The sequence below is a fragment of the Anopheles stephensi genome, chromosome 2, assembly GCF_013141755.1.
Source record: "Anopheles stephensi strain Indian chromosome 2, UCI_ANSTEP_V1.0, whole genome shotgun sequence".
Classification (NCBI taxonomy): domain Eukaryota; kingdom Metazoa; phylum Arthropoda; class Insecta; order Diptera; family Culicidae; genus Anopheles; species Anopheles stephensi.
In genome coordinates this window covers 63,117,102-63,142,416 of record NC_050202.1, presented here as the reverse complement: position 1 = coordinate 63,142,416, position 25,315 = coordinate 63,117,102, and the positions used below count along the sequence as shown (strand labels likewise).

Below are 25,315 nucleotides of genomic sequence, written 5' to 3'. Positions count from 1 at the left end.
GGCTAGTAGTAATCAAGTTGTGCAAATCTGCTATTCTACTGCATTACGGGCGAAATCTAATTTGGCTTGTCGTGAAATGGAGTATAATCTATGGTAAGTGGTGGTGCACACACACACACACACACACACACACACAGTCGCGGTGGCACTGACGGCCCACGGGAAGGTTAACTTTCCCGTATTCCGAACGAGATATTTGGCATCATTAGCATTAGAGGAGAGAGAGAGAGAGAGTGTCAGAGAGTGTTTTTCCGTAGTTTTGCTCGATTTGGCTAATGGATACTACTTATAAAACAATTTATTGCTTATACACTAGAGGGAATGAGTATCGAGACACGCTAATTTTTTAATAGATAGCAAATCAAATCATGTCTATTACGTTCAGCTGATACAGTTTTGATTGACTATTCAAGAGAGTCGAGTTTTGTGGAACATCTATAAAGGCATATCTTCCTATAAGCTGACTGTAAGACCCGGGAAATTACGATCATTTAGAGGGCATGAATTCCACAACGGGCCTTCGCTGTCTCCGCTTGGCCTCTGAATCTACCCCAGTCACCAAATTCGATGTGCTAGGGGTCTCCAACATTCATTCTACTTCAAGGGACCTTCAAGAGTTCTTCAAAGGGCTGATCCACCCCTATTCACTAGGGATGAAACACGGACTATAAGGAACATTTAAAGTCCCAGTACTCACATACGACTTTTGAGACCTTTGAGAACACAAAACTGTCCACAAAACTGCGGTGGACTGGTCATGTCATGAGAATGGCACCGGACGACCCATCCCATTTTGGGTCGTCCTCATGGATAGAGCAGGCGTGATAGGCCTCTAAATTGAGATGGAAATTACTTATTCCATTAGTTTACTCTTGTTTTACTCACATCAGACTAGTCGTTACACTTATTTCCTCTAGTGTATTGTCCTATCGTTTTACTGGTTTATACTAGTAAGATTGTATGTCCTGCGTACGGGGAGACGGTCCGGATGGGATTTGACCTTTGGTCCTACCGTGTGTAGGCCGGTGCTGTTATCGCGTATGCCGCCGGACCGCCCCAATATGCTGCTAGCATACTGTCTACTAAGATGCTCATCACAAAAATTATGCTCTCCATTAAAACAAGCCAATATCCTCAACAGATAGCAGATCGACTCATCGGATCGCTTATGCTTAACGGTTAGTTAACTCACCTGCCCGATCTGGTCCAACAGTTTGTACTGGTTCAGCTGCAGAAAGCTGCCCGACTGCTCGATCGAAACGCGCCTCGACTCGCGCAACGGCGTTCGGCGCCGGCCGCTCCGTGGACTACCGTACGGGCTGTTGTACGGGCTGTACGGCACGTTCGGATAGATCGGCCGGCTCGTTTGGTCGAGCGGCTGCAGCTTGGGCAGCACGCGCCCTTTCAGCCCGGGCGGCACGATACCGGCGGCACTAATCTCGAGCTGCGATTCGGACCGATTGGACGCTTCCAGCATGTCGTCATTATCTGCCAAATCGAGGGATTGAGTTTTGGGAAGGATTTTAATGTGCTGCGTCATAAAGCGGGCACTGTGCGACCGATACGTTCCACCGCCCGCTACCATCGGCCCTGCACCGCACCCGCCAACACCAACACCGGCAGCCGCCCCATGGTCGGTGGAAAACTGCTGGCCACCGTGGTGCTGCTGCTGGTGATGGTGGTAGCTTTGATAGTGCTGCTGGTAGCTGTGGAGCGGCGGTTTGCTGCATCTTCCCGGCACCGTCGAGTTAGTGATGGGCATGGCGTTGGAAATGGTAGCACCGGTTGCGGTAGTAGTAGTGGTGGTTACGAAGGGATGATGGTAGTGGTTGCCGACGGATGATGGGACGCTGGTCGTTTCGTCGCATCGATCTGCATCGAGCGGCACGTTAGTGGACACGAAAGGCATTACAACGGTAGTTGGGTTAGAATGGTGATGATGGTGGTGGTGGTCTTTATCACAGGGTTTGGTGGTAGTGGGATCCTCATCCTCGCGTTCATGCACGGTTGGGTTAGTACGGTTAGGGTTAGTTGTAGCTGCGTCAACGTTATGGTCGCTGATGGTTATCGTGGGATGGTATTGCACGGGAGCACCGACAGGGTTGCCAGGCGCCATTGGTTCACCGGTGGGTGGTGCTGGCAAAGGGATACCGTCACCGGATGCGGAACTACAGTGGGATGGTTTACTGCTGGAGGAAACGGCAGCTGCCGCTGCTGCGGCCGCCGTCATCGCTACAGCCGCCACGGCCGCTGCTGTCGCGTAGTGGAAGCTAGTACCTGTCATCGTGCCCGGCTCCCGGCCCATCCCGGGGATGGTTACGGGCTGTGGGACGCTCGTTGACACACGGACCACATCCGCAAAGCCCCGGGCCAGTTCCATCCGCTCCGGGTGCGGCGCCGCTCCTTCGCTGACCACCACGGAACCGCTGGTACCCATCGCCCTGCAGCTAAAGCTATGATTGACGAATTGATTACACTTTGCACTATCTAATGTGGATGGCGGCGGCCCTTGACCACAGTCCGGCGTTCCCGGCACGGCGTTCGTCGGCGTAATGCAACCCTTGACTGATGGGGACGACGATGCGGAAAAATTGAGACATTTCATACTAGCACTGTTGTTGTTGCGGTTGCTGCTGCTGCTGATGCTGCTGCTGCTGTTCTCCGTTCGACTATCGTTGGCAACATTGGGACATTCCGCATCGATGACTATCGTAACGTTGCTATCGGGACCGTGCGATAACGGGCAGGAAGAACCCGGCAGCTTACGATCTTGCTTGCGATCTTCCGGCGATCCGGGTTCGTCCGTCTCTTCTTCAGCTACTTTCACCGCTACTGCCAACTCGATGTCCGCTTCTGTTTGTACCGTTGGAGACATTTCGTTCGCGTGTGGTACTCTGCTGGCCATAGCAAATGGCTCGTGCCTGATGGTGGGTAAGGATATACGTTGGGTCAAGCTCAAACAAACAGTTGGGATGCTGTACGGCTCGATAGCGAGGATAACACTTACCCGTATCTGGATACGAATGCAATTTGCTGAGTGCATTGACATTAGCTAATCGTTTGATCATTCCAATATGTCCTTTAGGCGGGGGAGGGGGGGGGGGGGTGATATCTGCAAGAGAAAATGAAAAACGGATAGATGGATTATTTTATTGCCATTTTCCAAGGAGGCGAGTGAACATCTTCTTCTTCTTCTTCCTTGGCACAGGCGTTGTTGTCGCCTCGGCCACCGCCCGAACAGCTAAACGTTACAAAAATATTTATTTCGGCTCTTTCTAACTGTCCACTAAAGTTGGTTTATTTGTTATAAAAATCATCAGATTTTACCAAAAGCTTGTGTGCGATGTCTAGAATCGTAATTTGGTATACGGATACGTATACACAATAAGATTTTGTCAGTAAGTAATTTAATACCTTTTTATAAATCTCTGTCTATTGGTAGTTAATAATTGAGATAAATTGTTGTGGAAGGATCTACACATACTTATAATACTTTAATGTAAAACTGCAAAATACATGAACTGCAATACTGAAACTCAATATAAGAACGATGCTGAGATTACAAACTCGTGTGGTTCGGTAAGTTATTTGGACTTGAACAGGCATACCGCTCTTAGCATAGAGTGCTATAAATGGCCATAATGGTTTAAATAATATCATACAAAAATTTAAATACGACTCAAACACATTCTACCCTACGCAAGAGTGTCGATGGCAGCTTTTTGCCTCACTTTTTACGGTACAATTGTGTTCGGCACTCAACTTTTAACATCCATTTGCCGTCGAGCTAGGCGTACGTACGCACACGGGATCGGAAATCTTTTCCGATTTCCATTTCCTCTCCGGCTAAGCACCGGCACCATATATATTTGCCGTACCAATAATGGAAGGCAGCGTAAAATCTCGGAAGCGCGAGCGCTTTAGCTTTTACGCCGAACCGGTCTAATTGAATTCATTAGGAAAAGGGAATCGTCGTCGGAACGAACGTCGTTGGGCTGGCGGTGTTTTTTTGGCGCTAAAACATTTACGCCCCGATTGCGAATTGGAAACACCAACATACACACACACACAGACCCGAGGAATTGAAATGCTAGCTCAGGCGCGGCCAAAGCAGATCACAGCCACACGAGCGGAGAATTGTCGTAAAATTGTGAATTCGCTACGCCAGCAGGATCTAATTAATGGCGCAGCGTTGTATTTGTCTTGTCCTTCGATTACCACTATTTGTCTGTGCCATTAGCAGTCCGTGTGCCCCGTCTGCAGTTCCTGTGACACGGTGGTGGCATTGCTATTGAAGAATGCTTATCGTGCTTTTAGTGTATCAATAATGTAAATAGCTAAAATAAGGTTAGTTTGAACTTCCTTCCTCTTTTGTCTTACTCGCTGACTTGAGCAGTAACCTCATGACTGTAAGCTTAGCGGATAGATCGTCTGACCGTCTGAGCGCGACATCGCGATGGAAAGAAGCGAAATGACGATTATAGGATTAGGTATGTCTTGTACCGAAATCTTGTGCCAATCTTTCACTCGCCTAGCGACTCGTCAACATGCGTCTGCATGTCTGCATGCGTGTTTGCTGAACTAATCGTAGCCCTTTTGTGAGGTGAAACAGAAGAAGAAAGAAAGCAAATAAGAGCAAACCACCCGGAACTAGAGCCCGGGGATGTGCCCCGACGGATCAAAGTACACACAAGCGTCCCGGACACCCGGACGCCTTGCTACTGACAGCGCTGCGCTCGCTTCCGAGAAACCCTGGCAAGCATCGCTTGCATCAGTGTTTTCGCCCTCCTCAGGTTTCGCTGATCGTTGGAGCCTTGCAAAGTGGCCTGAACTTTTCGAACCGAACTGCATACAGAGACCGGGAGCCAGAAGAGCCGAGAGTTCAAAGGGAAAAAGTTCACCAAAGAAAATGGAGCCGGGATGGGATGGGGACTATATATCCCAGGCGTCCCCGGTCGTGCTTGCAGGATAAGGAATGTTTTGCTGTGTTGTTTTACAGCAAAAATGAACCTGCTCCTGACATGGATACGTAATGAGACTGTGGACCAGGACGCTCTCGTACAACGCGAAACGTGATAGCAATCGTAATTCAATCATACCTCCTCGGCTAAAGGTGACGATAAAAGATCACACCGACGATTGATGCTTCTGTGTTTGCGAGTGTGTTGTGCGATCTGATGCGTTTTCTCAGAGTGTTCATCACATTGAAGAACAAGCTCCAGGATCCGAGTTCCGAGTTTTACTTGCCGTATTTACTTACACTACGCTGAAACCTCACTCTTCGCACACCACCTCACAATGACAAATTTGCTCACCAGTGAGTGTGTGTGTGTGTGTGTGTGTGTGGAATTTCACTCAGGCCGATTACCACCGCCGAACACGACCCACACCATCCGTGGAAGACGTGCAGCAACATAAAAGGATTAACCGCTTACCGGCTGACCTTTTGCGAGGCTTTCATATTCAGCTTAATGAAAAAAAATGGGAATCCGTCAGGAAAATGATTACATTGTGCCAGGTCAGTGCATAAATCGTATTACTCGTCGGTGAGCCTTATGCGAAATTAAACCACTCTTCGGACAGGGATAAATAGATCCAGGGCCAGGAATAGATCAATGGAAGCATGGCAAGGGGTTTGATGGGGTTCTGTGTCCAAGCAAGATTGGCACCGAACCATTCCCCGGCCTCGTACGTACGCTTCCAGGTCAGCGGGCATTTTTTTTGCAGATAGATTGGCACCTTCCCGCTTCTTGGTGGGCGAATGTTAAAAAGGGTGTCGCCAGTTCGAGCCGTGTCCATCGCATGATGCGATGCGAAATCGACTCGGACAAGTTAATCACACATCGGATGCATCGGACATGTGCTATATTTACACTCCCGGCGGGTTGATTAATTTGGTTTCTATGAAAGTAATTAGTGCGGAACGGGGTTTGCGATCAGGTAAGATCAGGCAACAAAGTTGCTGTGCCGCAGCGGAGCTTTGAAGGATGAAAAGTGTGATGGGTTTCCCGCAATGAGAGTGCAATTTTAATCTTAGAAACTAAATATTGGACTTTTCTGCCCAAGAAGCACAGCTAAAAGAGCGATACCTTTCGACTCGTTTCACCTGACATGCTTCCAGCTGATGTTTTTCTATTTGCTTTATCGGTATGATTGGCTACCAGTTCTCAGAATTCATACTCAACGTTCGTTTCTTTTGCATCCAATATTTCCTTGCGGCTTCCAAGTGTGTTTTTTTCTGCTATAGTAGTAAGCACATGATATTCTGAGAAATTAATTTATCTTTCTTTTCCAGTTGAAAAAAGCAAGATGAAATAGAGACTCTTCATGGGCCAACACAGCTTAAAACCCCCCAAAAAAAACGACGAGCTCTGACGAGCTGTTGTCACTATTTTATAGCCAATTCAATACCAGAATATTGATGCAAGCCAACCAGCGTGCAGTGCCCTTATTGAATATGAAGTACCGTGACAATATGCATTCGAATCGGTGAATCCATCACATCAATTCAATTTCGGACACGATTTGTTTGCGCTCTCGACTACTACTTTACGCGATGGCACAAAGGGCCATCGGAGGGCGCTGATCGATACAACAGACTGCCAAAAACTGCTGATAGAAGCAGCATAAGTGTGTCTGGTGGACTTGTAAAGCGTGGGTAGACATTTTATCGCTCCAGGACCGATATGCAAATAAAGGGGCTTCCATATTTGCTGATATTTGTCGAGCGATGAGTACTCTCAGGGTGAGCAAATTGACATCGGGTGTTTGGGGTATGCATGACGTACGAGGCGATTTGTAAGAATGTAAATAGTGGGCTGAGTGGGATGCTGAATAGTTACAAAAAAAGGGCAGAATTTCTAATTACTTTTGCAGAACTTACACACGGGACAAACTAATGCAATCTGCCGTTTCGGAGCAGTTCAATAGTCGGTCTGTGTTGTCTGTGCACGGAAGCTGATAAACAAACATCCAGAAGAACGTTCGTTTTATAGCACGAGAGTGCAAATACTACAGTCGTTTGTTTAGAAAGAAAGTTCCACTGCAGTGTACCTTAAGATCCTAGCCAGTATTTGCCCAGTAAGCCTTTGCCCGTGAAGGCTTTCCGACAGAGAAACAGCTGCCGAATCAATTATTAGCTGCAGCGAGCCTGTCAATAGCCTGGTGCCCGGAGCGTATGTAACGGCAGACACATGTTGACTGCTGTAACAGACAGCTACAGGCCGTTACAAACTCTATTAAAAAGCACTACAGCACCACGATGGGCAGGCAATTTGGTTTTACCAATTTGACTTGCTCAGTGACGGCACAAGAGCGCTTGTGACTTCTTTGTGGATCGAATTTTCCCATCACTAACGGGTGAAAAGTCTACACTGATAATACTTTCCATAGCCGTACACGGTATCTACACAACCAACTATTAATTTAGAAACAATTAAAAACTACAAAAATACAGTCAAGATCGATTGAGACAACAAATCGATATACTTATTTTATGAGAAGTGGAATAAAATTGGAATTATTTCTCAAATGCGTGTCTCTCGTGAGAGAACGTGTGCTCTTGATGATGGTTAATTTGTGATTCGTTTTTACTTATCCTAAATCTTAAAAATCTATTTAACCGAATTTATCTGATCTTCGCCTGCGGGAACGTGTGCGGATTGCCTAACTATAAGGCGTGATGAAAAAGCGGTTAAACTAACGAATGAGAACTGACAAAATTAAAAGATTTACGCATAAAAACATAAAATAACTTGCATTGTCCTCAAATTCCAGTGCAAGAATGATACTAATACGAGAAACTCTATATTTAGTTAAACTGAAATAACATATAGCACTGGTTTGACCTATTAATAAGTACCTATTATAAGCCCTGTGCTCCAAGGGTAAAAAAGAGCTCTCTGGACAGTCGAAATGAATTTGGAGCCTGATGGCCTGCTCCTACGATAGAACTATGGTTCACATAAACATTTTTGAACTTTAAATTGGGGCCCTACAACTGATTAAAAGCACTCAAGACCAACAACCACCGAAACAATATACTCTCCTATTTGATAAATATGGCTGATCCAGTTGTTTTAATTAAAGATCGTACGCTAATGAGAGGAAATATAATTGCTTAGCTGTTCTGGTCAATGTTTGAATTGAAACTCAGTGGAAAATTTCCAGCGCATGATTAAGACACAAAAAAGTAATCGCCATAATCATAATGAAAGTTATTATGAGCTTCAAGATTTTCAAGAAAAAATATCACATTTTTACAGGGTATCAATTGTATCGACATAAAATGGACATAATTTTTATCCTTTTGCTCTTACGCTTTCATTCAAACATCCCTTTGTTTGGCTGTCTTTTTTCTCCTTTAAAGCCCTCATTGATTAACTCCGTACCTAGAAAGGTCGCTAGTGAGGCACATAAAATGAAACTTAATCTTGCTGTAGAAAGCTAGGCAAAGGATCCAGCATCCGAACCAGGCAGGCAGGCAGGTCTATCCGTTTCAACAAATAGTTTCGCTTTGTGCCTAACTCTTTGCCGAGTCTTTCATTGCCGTAGGACAAATTGGTCCGGATGATCTACTCCGTTCTCGGAATGGAAGGAGAAAACTTTATTTCAGTTAGTATTAAGCAAAGCTCGGATGCAACGATAGTGATCCTATGTACATTTTTTTCGGAATTGTGGAGCTTTAAAGCGAGCTTTAATTCTTTCTGGGACAACGACCTGCCAACGGGTCATTTGCAAGATTTGTTTTGGAGTTGCTTCACAGCTCCAAACGAAATTATGTCGCAAGCTTGAGACTATAAAAAATGAAGAAATTACCTATTATAAATAGCAGCGAGACAAATTTTATTGCACATTCCAATCGATACCGTGGGAATTCGTTCACGGTTCACAAGCAATGGGAGTAAAAATAAAACACGATCCATCGCACGGGACCTGCATTGCTTCGCTCATGCGTCAATAAAAAGTCCGGTCCCCAGAAATAAAAGTCCGGATTCGAGGTTCGAGACTAATTTGTCACGGGACGAGGTGGACGAGACACTTTACACGATTAAAATTGTCCCCCCCCCCCACCCCCCGGCGTACGGCTTACGAATGTGGTCGACGGCCACTGGGCTAGGTTGTGAGATTGCAAGTGGTCAAGTCAGCTGCTAATATAGTTGTCCAGCGGTTAACCGATCGGACTGGGGCCGTAGTGTCAGCTGGTCGTGTGAGTACCCGGGGGAATAAGTTAAGCTAGACGCGTTTGGGTGCTCTCTGGTGCAGCTGGCAGCAACTCATGATCTATGTGTCCATTGTGGGAATGCTGTCTTTCCGACCGGCAGCCCTTGTACGGTTCGAGAAGTTCACCTGCCAATTATAGCACTAGCATCCCGTAGCGAAGAAACTTTATCGAGAGGAGAGAAAAACACTCTTTCCACATAGGTGACGTAAAGCTACGTAAGAGGTGGCACTGGTGGCACATTGAAAATGCTTACTCCCAAACATTTTTCTTGTGTGAAGCGTATGGGACAAAGTCATCCCCCTTTTGGCAGAAGAAAAATGTGCCAATCGTACTGCTTCGGTGACACTTTAAAGCTAACGCGCGTTGGGGCTCGCGTTAATATGATTTTAATCGTGGGGCAAATTGTGGACCGCTGCCACGATAGTTGTGTCAATTTTGTCTACTAAATGTGGCTCACCTTTCACTGCAGTCGGAAGCGTGCGGCAAGTAATTGACAGGTAGTGTCACCGCGCTTTCTCCTCTTATGGTGACTTTCAATTATGGTGGTCAAAGATTTTACGAGCTCTTAATTGGATGTGATTGAATCGAGGTTGAGCTGAATGATGGAGAAATGTTCGGTGAGTGCCTTGTTTTTTTATCTGGTATTTTTTATGTGGGGAACGATCGCTGTTAAGAAATATTACTTTAAAATGTTTTTAAGCTATTCAGTAAGATAATTGCTTCTAACGAACATTCTTTTCATTCGAAATAACATTAACAAAGGCACTACAAATTATTTTCCAACAAACAAGTGCGTCTACACGCCAAAATTCGATTCTCCGCGGCTAAAAGCAATAAAGAAAGATTTGTGTAGGAACCTTTTTTGTTAGGGGAAAATCTCACACACAGAACACATTGTTCGTCGCATAAAGACCTTTGTTAAACACAAAAAAAAAAAAAACAAAAATCGGTCCAGCATAAGTTGGCCCAACTGACACATTTGTCGTTCGTTCTTGAGCTTCTGCTGGGGAGCTTTTTGCTCTTATTCGCCAAACACTGAAATTCGGATTCAGATTCTGGGAAATGTTTGCTCAGCCAAACATAACACGGCTATAACAATAGAGCGTGGGGGTTAAACACACAACCACAGCGCCTACAGTTGAAGCCACGGGCCATCGCTATTCAAATCCGGCTGTGAGAATAAAACTCTCGAGAAATGTGATAACGCAAAAATGGACGGTAGCGTTTTTATTTTTTGGCAAAAGGTCACCCGACTGGAGGAACTAGATTAATTTCGCTAACGCGTGACATAGTGCGCCGGGGAGTTAAAAAATACTAATTTATGTTCAAAAATTTAAAAAACCAACATGTGCACAACGCTTTCATTACGCTTACGATAAATATAATTCAGCTACAACTCTCAGCAGCAGCAGCAGCAGCAGCAGTAGCTATTAAATGCTGCACGAAGCAAACACAATAAGAGCTGCCAGTTTTGCTTGGCCCAGCAAAATTCAAGGTCTACCCTCATGAAATTACGCACCACTGTGTTGGTAGATTTTTTTTTCTTTATGCTGACCACCGTCCGGCCAGCCATTGCTCCTGGTTCCGCCACTCGAGCCTTTCTTTCGCAGCACCTCGAGCAAATAAGGTTCGGAATCAGCAAATTATGTTTCACTTATTAAAATAGATTGCCATCGGACTACAGGTCCGCCACCGTTCCCTACCCACTGCTTTGGCCAGTTTTCCCCGTAAAGCATGCAATTGGCTTTTCCGCCTCTACTAACACCGGGACACGAGTAATGGATGTTTCTTTCTACCATTTTGCTTTTTTCCCTCTCTTTTGGCAAAGGTTTTTCTTTTCTCCTCTCACCCCCCCCTCCCCGTTCGTTTGGGCCCCTTTTACGAAAGCTCATTTTGATACACCCTTTGCCCCTTTTGAGAACCGACACTGCTAAGAGAGCTGTCACGTTCAATGTGACCTCCGGGCGCTGATCGGAAGGAGATTGCGAACTCTTCATTCGCTTTTTTCCCACACACACACACACACACACACACACACACACACAAAGCAAGGGGAAAGCTTATACTTTCATCGGATTGGATCCCCTTTTTTTGAAAGATTTGCTTGTGCGTGTGTGTGTGTGATTCACTACTTTTGACCACTTCAATCAGAAATAATTCTTTTTAGCCCACGGTCGACACGCAACATTTTATCGACCGTGTGGGTGGTAGGTGGTGACCTTTTCCTTACAGTTTACCGCTTGTGTTTTCCCACCACACCTCACTTGACTTGTTGTAGCCTCGAGCACCTGCTGTGGCGAGCGCACTAATTTATTCCATCCCGAAAACTATGCGCCCAGTCTCGAGAAACACTTATATTTCCAGCCGGACACGGGGTGGGGTAAATGTAATTTGAAATTTAAAGTGAAGCACTCAAAATTCGGACTCCGTTTTGTGTTTCGTAGGTTGAGGACTACTGTCCCCGGTGCTAGGCTTTTGGGGAAACAAGGGAAATTATGCAAATTACCCGTTAGTGGGAATCGGAAAGTACGACTGTCCATTTCTGGTCAAAAAACCTGATATTGGGGGGGGGGGGGGGGAGTGTATGTGCAGATCGTATCGTTTGCCCTTATGCGTCAAACACATTTCAAATTTCAAATACAGTTAGAAAGTCTCATTCGAATCGGTCGGTGTTAATAGCAGCTTGGGGTAAATAAAGCTCGAACGTGCTGTAAAGTGTTCTAGTGTGCCTTTAAATTATGTGTTTTTGTTAAGATCGTTAGCTTCTAAACAAGTATGAATCACATTATATAGAGAATTGTGTTCATAAAAATTGATCCTTTAAACTAAATCCATACAAAACACCAGGCGCCTCCTTTCTCTAACGAAATTTTTAGTATGTCAAGTATGTTTCAATTAGAAAAACATTTGAAATGTACTGTATTTCAATGCTATTCTAATGTGTTTCAGCAGATTATCAACTGTTAAAATTAAAATAAACAACAGCTTTTCATTTTATGTCTTGATTAGAATATATCCTTTTTACTAAATTCGAACAAGCCACCAGGCGTCTCCATGACAGAACAGGATGAATAGTGTACTGGATATCTTTAATTAAGTAATGGATTTAAATTGTAATCTACTTGGACGTAATTTAAGTATTTCAAGCAGGCTAATAACAACTGAAACAAGAAATAGTTTTTTATTTAACGCTTTCATTAGAATGGATCCTTCTACTAAATTCATGCAAAGCACCAGGCGACTCCTTTTTAGGATGGAAAGTACAGTATACAGGATAAAAACAGAAGCTTTTTAAATAGCTTTTGTTAGTGCTTTAACAAACCTGTTAATGTTATGTGCACAATTATGCTGTTTCGTCAGTAAAAAAAAGATTGACCGAATCGGCGAAATTCGTTCAATTCAGTCAAGTGAAGCGTATAATAATAATAAGCGTTCAAAACGATCCATTAGCCTCATCCTTCATTAAAATTCAATGCACTGCTCGCTGTCAACATTATTAGCAAAGCAAAGGACAAACTTCGTTTCCATTGAAATAGATCCATCACAACAACAGCAACAAAAAAAGGATGGTGAGCACATTATTTGAGCTCTTCTAGCTTCTAAATTTCCACGTCAAAGCTAAATTATGTCAGTTATGCTGGCGGTTCTTTCTTTCTTTTTGCCGGCAATGGCTCGTTCTGCAGCGATTTGAAGTATGTTTAAAATTATTAAATACTCCAAGACCGGGTCCGTGGAATCTCCCCTCCCCCCCTTCTGTATAATAAGCGTGTGTGGGAAGAAAAGTGCTGAGTGCAAGCAAAAAAACAGAACTCTTCCCAAAGAATGTTACTTTCGTGCAAACTCTCGGTAAGAATCAAGTACTCAGAACTTACTGTGCCGTCCGTTAGCCGTTCTGTTGCGGCAATAGAAACATAATACGGGTGTGTAAGTAGTGCCAGGCAAAACATGTTTATGCTCCAAAAGTCGTTTCGGTTGAAATGTTTTTGCTTGCCCCGTTTTCAAAAGAATGCAAAAGATACCTGCTTGAACGTGAACGCGCCTCGAGCACGAAAGAAGCAGCTCTTCCAGGGATATGGGCAGCCGTATGGGCAAGCTTCGAGTGGAAGAATTTACTTCAAACATTATATTAACGATGATTTTTTTTATTTTGCTTATGCTTTATCCGCTTATTTAAAGTAACGCGAGCCGGATAAAAAAAAGTCCAAATGTATAAGGCGAAGTTGAAAAAACAACGAATTAAACATTCATTATGCATCACTTACACGATCAGCCACAGTGAAACGTACCATTAAAAGTTGGCAATGATCGTGACGCTGCTGTCGGCAACCCGAACCGGTTCGATTTGCTAATTAATAACTAACAACAATCATCACGGTACGCCCTCCGGTTTGTTAATACAAACATTGACAGCTAAATTCGCTCGGAACGTCGACGTGTTGCCTCCTTTCTGGCATTCGGTAAATCAATTATGTAAACACAAGTACATAAAAAAGGCACCACTGTTACATTGCATCGGTATGTGTTGCCCGCTTACTGCAGGCAACATTAAAATGTTGCTAAGCCTTTGCAATAATGTAGCACCGGTACACATCGGCCACATCGGGAGGGACGGACGGATTTATTCATACGCCGCCAGCCATACACGGATTAAACACAAACTCCTAGTCTTGAGGTGTGTAATTAATCCTTCACAAGGTTCGCCAAAGTGATCGTTTAAGTTTCAGTGCGCTGTCGGTCGCGGCACTCTCACCCTTGTCTACTTTTTTATCTTATTTAGCCTAACAGATCTACCTGTCGGCCGGGACTGGTTTGCTATCTCGTGCTGTGAAAGGAAGTTGGTGAAATGCGACACAACTTTGAAGTGATAAAATGTATTAAATCTCCGATCTGATACTTTGCATACTAAAATCACCCAAAACCCAGCGAAACATTCTGTCTCTCCCATCGACCGCCCCCGGATCAAACGATGCGTGAACGAATAAGGAACAATTAGGCACCAGCAATCATGGCAAACGATCGTGCCATTGGTGTCTCTATTATCACTTGACGGTGAGCGTTTATGCTGGTCGGTGTGCTTCATTGCTCGGCAATTTATGTTCAGTCGACCGGTGCGCCCCAACGGTAATTGCATGTGATTGCAATTGCATTCATGAGTAACACCTCGCACACCTCGCCTCGTGTGGCACCGCAACCGGAATCAACGCCTGCGACGACCAACCGACCGACCCGCCTTGAGAGTGGCATCATAAAACGTACCTCGCGCGCACATCTTACCGGCAAATAGGTTCGCGCGCAAATGGCTAATTACCAGCATGTGTGGTCATTTCAATCAACCGATGCTGGTGATCAAGAGCTTACGTGTCATAATACTACATCGTATCGCGGCGAATAACGACAATGAATAGTGAGACGCGAATTGGAAGCCATCGCCAGTCATGTTATAATGGACGCATTGATTTGTTTTGTTAAATCAAAGCGTGGTGGATTGGTTTGGAAGCTGGAAGATGTGGACATTGCAGAAGAACACATTATCTTGTGCCTTTTCAAAGGTAGGCCACTCACCCAGTACTTGCCCTCGTCGAAAGGTAAACATGCACAGAAAAACCCTTGCCCGATTCGTTTTACATTGTCCATCCGGCTTTTTATGGGAAAAATGTAAATTTAAATCACTTTCGAGTGTAGAGCTGCAAGCTAAACCACTAGATCACGGTTAGCTCAAGTCGCGCCTAGCTTACCTACCGCCGGCGACATATCAACCTATCGGGTGCATGTTTACGACAATTGGCCAAGCAAAGCCCGGGTGATAGTTGCCGTCGCCGTGAGGCCACGCCACCAGAAACTTCTATCAACCGTGCGTGACAACAAAAGTGCACTGCCTTAGATTTCAATTAAGATTAAGCGCATCTTGCTGCTGCTCGTCGCACGCAGGAGGAGGCCTAACTGCACATTGCATCCGTTCGCCGGCCTGGTGGCAGTGTGTGACAGATTTCGTGCACTGCGCGGGAAGGCATCTACCGGGGAACGCCTTGCTTTAGACAGGCAAGTGAATTGGACGATCGAACCGGCCTCCCGATCGTGATGTGTCGATGCATCGACGTTTTGCACCGGGCCCGACGACAACACGCGATCGACGGTTCGATGGTCAAGTCAACGTCGCTTAGCTCAAACCGGATTAACCAGTCCCGCCCGGGAAGAATCGCACGACAGCTCAACACTCCGGAATCGGAATCTTTGGCGCGTTAAGTGTTTTGCAGTAGAGAAGGGTTCAATTTATGAGACTGCTTTCGTTTCGTTCGCAGCGCGTTCAAAAGCAGGAAGATATCAAGATGCGTGACATTTTTTTACTGTTGTGTTGTTGTGGTTGTGGCAGTGCGACGATCGACGCCGACGACGAGAGCACGAGTAGCGTGTGGGAATGCGTATGATTGGAAATTGGTGCTGCTGGTGAATGCGAATAACTGTGGGCTTTTGGACACGGATCTAGCGTACGTTCAGCTTTAACTAAGCACCATCTACTTTAAATTTAAATGTCAAAGAAATGACAAAAAAGATCCACAAACTAAAGTCCGTGGTGTTGTACTTGTACTAGTGTTGGAGGTTCTTCTTCTTCTTCTTCATTGGCACTACAACCTCCAGATGTCTCGGCCTACCATTTCTGGCTTTCTGTGACTTGATTTTTCCCGTAGCAAAGCAGTCAGCTCTGCGTACGGGGAGGCGGTCTGGAAGGGATCTGAACCCCTAACCTGCCGTGTGAAGACTGTCGCCGTTATCGCCTCGGCCATCGGAACGCCTCTGATCTGATTATTAGCCTTAACATTTCCATTAACCATGATCACCTCCAGTTGAAAAAGAAGCATTAACACAGTATATACTCAGCTGGTGCTAATAGCAGATTTTTTAGATTCGACACCTCTAAATTGTTTGGATTATGAAGTTGCTCAATCTTTTCGAACCTAGTTTAGTGTTGCGAAAATAGTTGACTAAGGGACTACGGGAATTTGCTACGGGTAAAATGAAATCATAAGAAGCCAGAAATGGCAGACCGAGACCTTTCATTCGTGGTTGTAGTGCCAAGGAGGAAGAAAACACTTGACACACATTTACTATTTTTCTCTCTTGTTTTATACTTTTAAAACTGTTTTAAAATTGTATGTTTATATTTTTACATATTTGTACAAATTTAAGGCAAGAGTAATGCAAAGGGTGCGTATTAAGATTTGATGCAGCATCTGTAATGTATCGAGTTACCCTATCGAGTGTTTTTTCCCTTTACGTTTTAAAGGCACGTTTGAACGTATTGATTCCAAGCACATATTTCTTGCACCGCTAAGCCCCAAACTCGAACTTAATTATGCTCTTTTCTACCGTCACACAAACGCAACACACACAAAAAGGGACCATCCGTTGTAAATTCAACCCACATTCCCCAATTCAATCCCTTTAAATAAGCACAATAATGCTGGTTTCCTTTTCCACGCATTAAAGCTAGCAATTGAAACCTTGGCTGTGTCGTCTTTCGGATTACAGCCGCGTGTGGTAGCTCTCGCCCTCGCACCCAAAACGCGTGTAGGTGATACGCACTGCCGGATAGTGTCGTACTATTAGGCGTGATGTGTATACAGTCAGCGATACATTCGGGTTTTGCCTGCCTGCCACCAAGTGGTACAAGCTTTCGACTGCTCGGTTTGGGACTCGCCGAACGTATGCTCCATAATGTGTACTCATTTTCAGCCAGACTACCAGCCAGCAGTGTCGATAAACACATTTGCCGTACCATTCGACAGGCATGCATAATTAACGCAACGACCGTAGGACGTGAGCTCATTCCTTCCGAGCCCACTTTTCCCACCTTTGCCATCACGTGTGTGTTTGCGTGTTAGTTTTGGCCTAACCGGCGGGCACTAGCCGATCGGGAAACGCTTCCTCATCGAGAGACGGCAGGCAGCAGCTTTCCAAGAAAGCTCTTCACCGCTGCACACACGACACGCAGCAGATTGATAAATATTGAAGCAGAAATTGCGCCCACCAATGACCACCGAATGAAGAGGACTCTCTGGGGATGGGTTGCAGGAAAGTGTGTGCCACAAATCGAGTATGCACCATGAAGTAGGATGCTGCTGCAGCTAGATTGAATGCACGAAACTCGGTCTTCATTTTATGCAGGTTCACGGCTCAACGGTGGCGTATGTATAAATGCATAGCTAATAATTGTTGTTCTATGACAAACAAAGCTTATAATATTTAAATGAAGAGCCTTATCTAACCTGTTTTTGTGCGTAAGAATAAAAGCTCCTTCTGGCGCCAATTGTTTGTTAATTTCTTGGACCTTCGGCTCTGTTCATCATCACGGAATGGCTGCAATTATCTGGAATGAAGAGGAAAACAATATTTTTACAGGCTTTCAGCAATAAAATGAGTACTAAAAACGGATCAAAACAATTTTACTTTCACACAAAAAATAGCTCCAACCCAAAGAAAAGCGTCTAGATCTTCCAAATATCTCATAATCACTCAAGTGCAATAAAGCCTTAACAGAGGAATGGCCCGCTACTGAGATAGAGCGAACAACGGCAAAGGATTAGAGCTGCCAGAGGTTAGTAAAAAGATTGTTGAAATCCACTAAGCTTAACCTTAAACGCAAATAAAAATCATCCATCCTTTTTCCGCTCTTCACGAATCGCACTTCAAAGCCACGGCGATGGTGTCCCAATATGTCTAAACATTTGAGCATGGATCGTCGGATCGGATGGGGCTTTCGAGGACTAGTTCTTGTTTTTTTTTGTCGTTCCCGTTCACTGCTTTCATCTTTTGCCAAGGTACGAAAATCTCATCCCTTTTTAGCCCATTTTCGAATGGGATTTGGTTTGTTGGTGTTGCTGCACGCCCCGTTGAAACTTCAGTCAGCATGTAAAAAGTTGCTCTGCGCTGTATCTGCTGTGGAGCGTTCGAAAACGGATGCGTTCCAGCATCGAAGAAAAAATAAACCAACCCAGTGAGTGGTTAGTGGTTGACCGAGTTTTTCCGTCCGATCGTCAACCTTTTTGGCAGGGGGATGAGTTTCAGCACATCAATACACTTTACAAGTTGTTGCGGTGTCGGAACGTTTGACGAGTTGCACTGAATGTCGCCAGTTTGTCTTTTCGGGCCAAATTGCTTTCGTAGATTAGATTCGTTTGAATGCTTTTACTCATCAAAACCAGTCACTTAAATGCGTCGTTTAGGGATCTCGACTATTCGCAACCGCCAGAGCCGGTAAATTTATTACCTCACATTTCATGCTTAAGTTAACCGGATTGCTTACCGGAAACTCAGTATCCTTGCAGCCTCTAATAGCATTCAGCAGCAGCAGCAGCAGCAGCAGTAGTAAGTGGCATAACATCGCACAAAGCAAACAGCGTGCAACCACAAAATCCGAAGCTGCAGCTCGCTGAAGGAAGCTGCACGCTACATCTTTATTGCCTCAAACCCAAAATTGTGCTGTTTGTGTTACCGAACCGACAGCATTACATTACTAGTGCTCGTTATGCGTCGTTCTCGTCCTTACTGAACACACGCACACACAGAAACACTTTCCAGCGAAGTGAGTGTGTGCTAGAGTTCTCCATTTGCTAGGGCTGCGATCGCTATCGCTTCGGTTCCGTGAGCAGCACTCTACAATATTTAACAATGTTTGAATGATTTACTGCAACGCAAACAGTGCTCGTATTTACCGTCCATAACTACCCGGCCCTTGTCAGTTAACTGTAACGCGCGCAGTCGAATATTTTCCCAACCAGCTGCCAAGCTCACACACCCACTGGACGAGCGCTGCGAGCACATCTTCATCCGTTGGACTTCTGGAGCAGAGAAGAGCGCAAAACACTTTTTCTGCTGCTTAAAGTAACGAAATTTGGTGATTTTCCTTACCGTTTTAAGGCATATTGAACGAGCATATATTCGCTCGTAAGGCTCAATCCTGCCCAAAAATTCAAAGCCCAGTGAGCTCACGCCCAACAAAACTTTACACGGAACGGTAAAATCCCACCTCCCACCCAAAACTAATTATTGCTCGTTTGCAAAAGTTTGTCCGAAATCCAAAAGCATTCCGAATGCACGAGCCGACACTAATAAATTCGTTTCCATCAAACTTTTGCCGGACCGAACCAGGCTCGCTGCCAGGAAGATCTGGCGGCGGTGGTCAACGGAATAAACTTTTCTTTCTTTTGCGTTTTTGTTTCTGTTGGTCAAAATTATACGGTCTCCCAGATATCAGTGTTTGTCCATTGGAGCAATGGACACCACACTGGCTCATATTTTGTGTGCTTCGTTGTGTGCCCTGCTGGCCAGATAGTAGAGTTGAAGCACCTGTATCGTGAGAATCATTGCCTAGGAAAGCTCCCGTAGTCCATTGCAGTACAAGTTTCTGACAGAAGAGAGCTGAGCGTCAGGCTTTACAGTTTTGCAAGTATGATTAAATTTACTACTTCTTCAACAAAAACTTTCTCAAAGGGGCCGTAACTCCCATGGATAGTGCGGGAATGTGTGTCCGTCAAGCACGGTGGAGCACACGAGCGTTCTTCCGGGTTGTTTTCGCAGCGTCGAACTATGTCGAAACTATGTGGTCAATAACTAGGAAGGCAGAACGGACTGATAGAATCGTTAAGGGTTACGGGTAGAAAGTTGCTGACTTTATAATTATTTGGTGAATGAATTTAAAAAGTTGGCATATTTCGAATTCGATGCACCAAAGTAAGATTCTAGCTGAAAAATAAATGTCCAGAGAGCTTTACATTAACTTTCTTCTAATCGAAGGGAATTATCCAAGAAAGTTCTATTTTAAAGTTCAGCCTCTTAACTAAAGAAGTTTTTCATTCCTGTTCTTGCTCTGCCCTTTTATCTTTTTATTGGATCACTCGTTCATCATCTCCAACCGACCCAATCACCAATTGTCAAGAGTCCAATTTTCGCGCTTTGTAACACTTTTCCAATTGAACCACGATCACGGTACGGACAAAACGGTCCTATGTAACGCGAAGCAGCAGATAACTTTCCGAAAGGAGTTGTCTCTTTCATTTCTCCCTCTCCTTATCCGACTTAACCGGATGTGGACACAAACTTAAACTACCACTAACCACCTCTGCCACTGCCAAAGGAAGTCAAAACGATGGTCTATTTTTAGCGTATCGCGCCCTTATTGAACTCAGCTTCCCTTTAGCAGGCGAGAGTTGGTACTCTGGCTATTGTCCTTCGATTCTATCCCATTGCGCGTTTGATTGGTTCCGGTTCCGTTACGATTCCCGCGGGACAGGGAAACGGTGACATTCGCGTCCGCATTCCACCATTCTGTTGTTCTTCTGTTGCAAACTGTTGTCTCGCCGGAAGAAGTCTTCTCAGCCGGGGGGAAAATCCACCGAAAACTTACCTGGACTCCGTCTTGCTCAGAGGGAAAAAGTTACTCCGGCCATAACGCCAAGTCCTTGCGAAATGAAACAGAGTGATTCGACAGGGCGTGATTATTGGGCGTGAAGTACCACAATAACACTATCACAAAAATGCACAGTAAGGCACTACCAACCTCTGTGCAATCACCTTGCTGCCTGCTAAAACACCGACGGCAAGACGACAAAGTTTCACTAGCTTTTGGTGTTTTCGTCATTTACATTTACAGAAGGAAAGAACAGCTCACAAGAAGGAAAGAAGTTTTGCCCAGAGAAGTACACGACCCAACCAATTGTTGGCGAGGCGTCACGCAACGCACAAAATAGAATAAACCATGATGCTTTTGATTGTCAGACCGGCCGACTCTACCTATCGCGCCTGTTACCACGGTGGCAAATGAGCGTGAAAAGAAGTAGTTCGGAAAATCGGGGTAGCTCCTCATAAACTAGCATTCCGGTCGTCGATTTTATCCAGAGGTCATGGATAACTGCAACCAAATGAAAGGAAAAATAGTATCGCCAATAACCCTAAGCTGAATGTTGGTTGGTGGGGGTTATTTGGTTCACAGATGGGGAGGCTTGGTGTCATCTGCGTGTGAGCTGTAGGGCGCAAAATTCGTGTCTCGATGCATTTAAGCCGTTTGGTTGGTAAAGTTTGACTAGGAAGCAAGTTACTGTCCAAACGCATGCTTGGAATCATGGTAATGGGAAAACTTGTTCCAGCACGAGAGGTTTAGAGATTAGCAACACCATAGCATATTGGTACGATGAAGAAAGAAATTCTACATAATAAAATTAGATAACAAATAATTTTACTTTAAAAGATATAAAACATAATTTAACGAAACCCATTTAACTCTAAAGCTACTCATTTAAAATGATTTAAATTTTTGTTTGGCTGTAGGCACGCCACAACACAACCATCAACGCAATCTCCGGCCGTATTTGTGTCAGCTGCCAGTCAGTTGACAGCTCACGTCAAAACCGTCTCCAATCGGCGGTGTTATTAGCTGTTGAACGGAGGGAATATCAACATCGCTACTGCTATCATCGTACAGCAAGCCAACCGGCCGGCCAACCAGCGTCTCGTGAGCGTTGTCGTAGGTCACGTGAAATTACACTACCCCCCTCCTATCAGCTTGACCATGTTTCCGCTGGCATTTCTAGGCGGTGGACAAGATCAAGATCAAGATTAGACCGCCGAACACCGCACTAGACAATAAAAGTGCGCACGGAGGGACGGCGGATCGAGCATGCAATTTGGTGGGGTGACACGCGAACACAACAATCATCATTGGAACGGGGGGAGAACCATAAAGTCATGATGAATGTTTAGACCGCGCGCGATATCGTAGCTGAAACCGGTGGTGGTTTGCCTTAAATAACTGGCCACCCTGTGTGTCATATCGTGACGTGACGCTTGTGAAGGGAAATACATTAAAATCTAGCAAGAAAGTGTTTTTTTGTTTTTGTTTGGAAATTACCCTTTTTTGTAGAAGATTACTATTATTACGCTTTACTGCTCAAACATGAAACAACACAGCACATTGGGAGATTTAATGTCCAATGTTTCGGTAAAAAGCTTTCAAAGTCAAACAACAATTCATGACATTGCGTTTCACACTGACACACAATATTGGTGTGCTAATAAATATGAATGCTAAACTTAAAACACGACCACTAATTAACTTAACACTTAGGTGAGTGTATGTTACTACTAATGGGTGACACATGTGGTGTGAATTAATGGAACTAACACTGGCGGCCAACAATGTGGTCAACAGATAAACAATCGCTCAAAGTATCGCTTACCACGCGCGGCACTCATTCGGCTGCCCGACACATTGTGGGCTGTGGTTTTGAGCGGGCAACACTTCGGACCGGATAACAGATGCTTTCATATAAGCAGGAAAAAAATCCTCAAACACTTCTAAAAATCGTGCCTTACGATTTAACGCCCGATTGACCTCTCAATTTCCAAGAGAAACCAATCCTCCCAGCGCCGAATGTAAATCTAGTCGCCTGTCATTCTTACTGCTTATTTGGTATTTCCGGAAACGGTACTCCACCGAAGGTGAAAAAAGGTGAAAGAAGCTAAATTACCTGCAACAATCAGCTTCAACTGATGGACCCGATAGGGAGGAAGCAAGCGCAACACGCAAGACGTACCTGCCGCCTGGACGAAGACGCAAACTAACGAACAACGGTTACCGGAAATGCTCACTTGCTAGGTACGAGGACCTTGGTTCATGGTTACTGCTACATCCCGCTCTAGCACTAGCCTCCACAGGCACGGTTAATGAAATTGGCCTCGACCTAATTTTACATTCGACGCTCCCTTTTAGGACGCCCCTTTTTTACAAACACATCCACAGCAGGGGCGGAGGTGTTGGAAAATTTCAAGAACCATGTTGATTCAAAGTGAGTAAACTCGGTGCAATTGGCATTGGATTTAAACGAACTGAACATACGCTCGGCAGTTTAATTTCGTGCTGGTGTGCTTAAGAGTTTTACTTACACACCTGCAGTGTTTTGAAAGGGTGTGCTTTAAAAGGAAGTTTCCTTGGAGTGCAATTAAAAAGGCCATTACACGCCAGCCGGAGTACTTTGCCTGATGCAATCGGTTTAAAGTTCCTTTATCAATTACAATTACTGGAACTGGAAGTAATTAATGATAATATTAAACAACGGTTCTTCCAGCAATCACGGCGGATAAACACTGCACAATGTTGGTCGCTGAATGTGACACTAGCATCAGCACTTGAGCCATTGGGCTTTCGGGATGCACACTACAGCCTAGCGTCATTCGTAGCAATCGAAATCGACAACCAACCGACGTGAGTGTTTGAGAAACTCGCACTCAAGCACTCGTCACAAGCTTCATGGTCGTTCTGGCAAATCACAACAGATCACTTATCATTGATGGCACTGCTGCTGTTGGACTGTTTAGCAAAGGTTAGCCGCTAGCAAGCCCTTCGGCTGGTGTGTACTGAAAGCTCAGTGCCATCGATCGAGGATGGCAAAGGGCAAGTGCAGTTGACGATGAGACTTTTCACCACAGCCAGCACGAAGTAGTACCGTAATGAGATATCTGTTGCTGGCGTTTCCACCGGTGTGTGTTGTGAGAGTTGGAACAAACCAAATTAAAAAAAAAACAAAACGAACCAAAAGCCCTGGTTCAGATTTATGAAATTTAATTATTTTTCCAATTACACTTCAGGTGCAAAGAGTAGAAAATGAGAACCGACGAATAGCGTGATTGGTGAGTATAAAGTGCTTGGGCTAGGTGCACCAGCTACGGTCCCAGTGTGTACAGTGTTTTCGTGAGAAAGACAATTGCGGCGAAACTGCTGTTTTAAAATTTACATATTATTTTAAAAATTTCTGATAATTTTTGAGAACTTAAAATAAACATTAGAATAAATGAATGCTTTAAATAAACAAAATTTAATACCAAAACGTGAAGACTCTTAATTTGAAATTTGTACAATTTTCTATACAAAGTATTTTCTGCAGTCAGTTTGAAGTGCTGTGTCAGCAATCTATCAGCACTCTACTACTCTAAAAATTGTACTACTAATTTGCAGATAGACGTTTACTGCTATAAGACAAACAATCACTCACTTTGATCTCACAAATATTAAACTAAAATCAATTGCCAGCCTGCGAATAGCATAACAATTAGTTATGCAGGCTAGTTTATTTTGCACCAATTTTTGTGCTATTTTTCTACTCAATGAAAAAGTAATTTAACATCATTAAATGATCAAACACACTTTGTGGATTCTGCTTAAGGAAATCATGAACCAGTAAAAATCATTTGACATCGATTTGGGGCTCTTGTTTAAATAAAAATACACATTAAATTATGGACGCGGAAAATGAATATGAATTAAAAGACTTCCAAACCTTGTAAATTTTGTACAAAAATAAGGAAATATGATAAATTATTTGGTTTATAAGGAATATTATTAACTATTTGGTGATATAGGACTCAACGGTGTCAGCCTTTATACACGGCAGGACCGGCGTCCGAATCCCATCCGGATTTGTCGCCACGTAATGAGAGCTGACTATCCAAATACGTTGTATCATTAAGTCTAGTAAAGTCCAGAAAAGGCAGGCATGACCTTAGAGGTCGTTAGGCCAAATCAGAAGAAGATAAATTATTTCAATAATCTAATTTCGAAATTTCTTGTCGAAACACTTATCCTTTAGATAACCTGGGTTGAATCGCTCAAAACAGGTATTTTTTCTACCAATAGGAAGAGGAGGATTTCTCTTATTTTTGTTACCTGTTGCACTTTAGCTACACTTTTGGTAAAGTTGAAGTGAAATCTTTTAGGTAAATAATTGGCCAAACACCACTCCAGTTCTTTCTTCACAGATTCCAGTTCAACAGAGCCTGGTTCTAATTCTTAAAATTTCACTTCACTTCTAACGTTATCTTTGAAACGATTCAAATAGGATGCGATACTCGGATCTATCATCAGTGTTGTGGATTTGTGCTACAAATTTATTGATTCCTATTTAACCTTCCCATAATATTGCACGGCCGTGGTATCGCTAACGCGTGCCTGAGGTACGTGTCCAGAGTTAGGAAGTCTTTTGGTAGATTATTATTTACTCCACTCATTCATAACTTCCATTCATCCTCATCAATGTTTTTTACCGA

The 25,315-nt window shown here is 44.2% G+C and overlaps 1 protein-coding gene across 5 annotated transcripts in view; it reads right to left on the bottom strand.

Moving 5' to 3' along the window:
- The window catches only part of LOC118506701 (calcium/calmodulin-dependent protein kinase kinase 1), a 77,630-nt gene that overhangs the window by 7,836 nt on the left and 44,479 nt on the right, over positions 1 to 25,315 (bottom strand). For 3 of the 5 annotated variants that reach the window (XM_036044189.1, XM_036044190.1, XM_036044188.1), the window contains 3 exons: positions 17,488 to 17,588; positions 3,008 to 3,112; positions 1,193 to 2,921 (listed from right to left, as the gene is read on the bottom strand). In XM_036044189.1, the coding sequence (XP_035900082.1) occupies positions 1,193 to 2,905 (1,713 nt within the window). In that variant the 5' untranslated portion in view covers positions 2,906 to 2,921; positions 3,008 to 3,112; positions 17,488 to 17,588. The remainder of the gene's footprint in view (positions 1 to 1,192; positions 2,922 to 3,007; positions 3,113 to 17,487; positions 17,589 to 25,315) is intronic. The other 2 variants (XM_036044191.1, XM_036044192.1) reach the window with 2 other exon arrangements.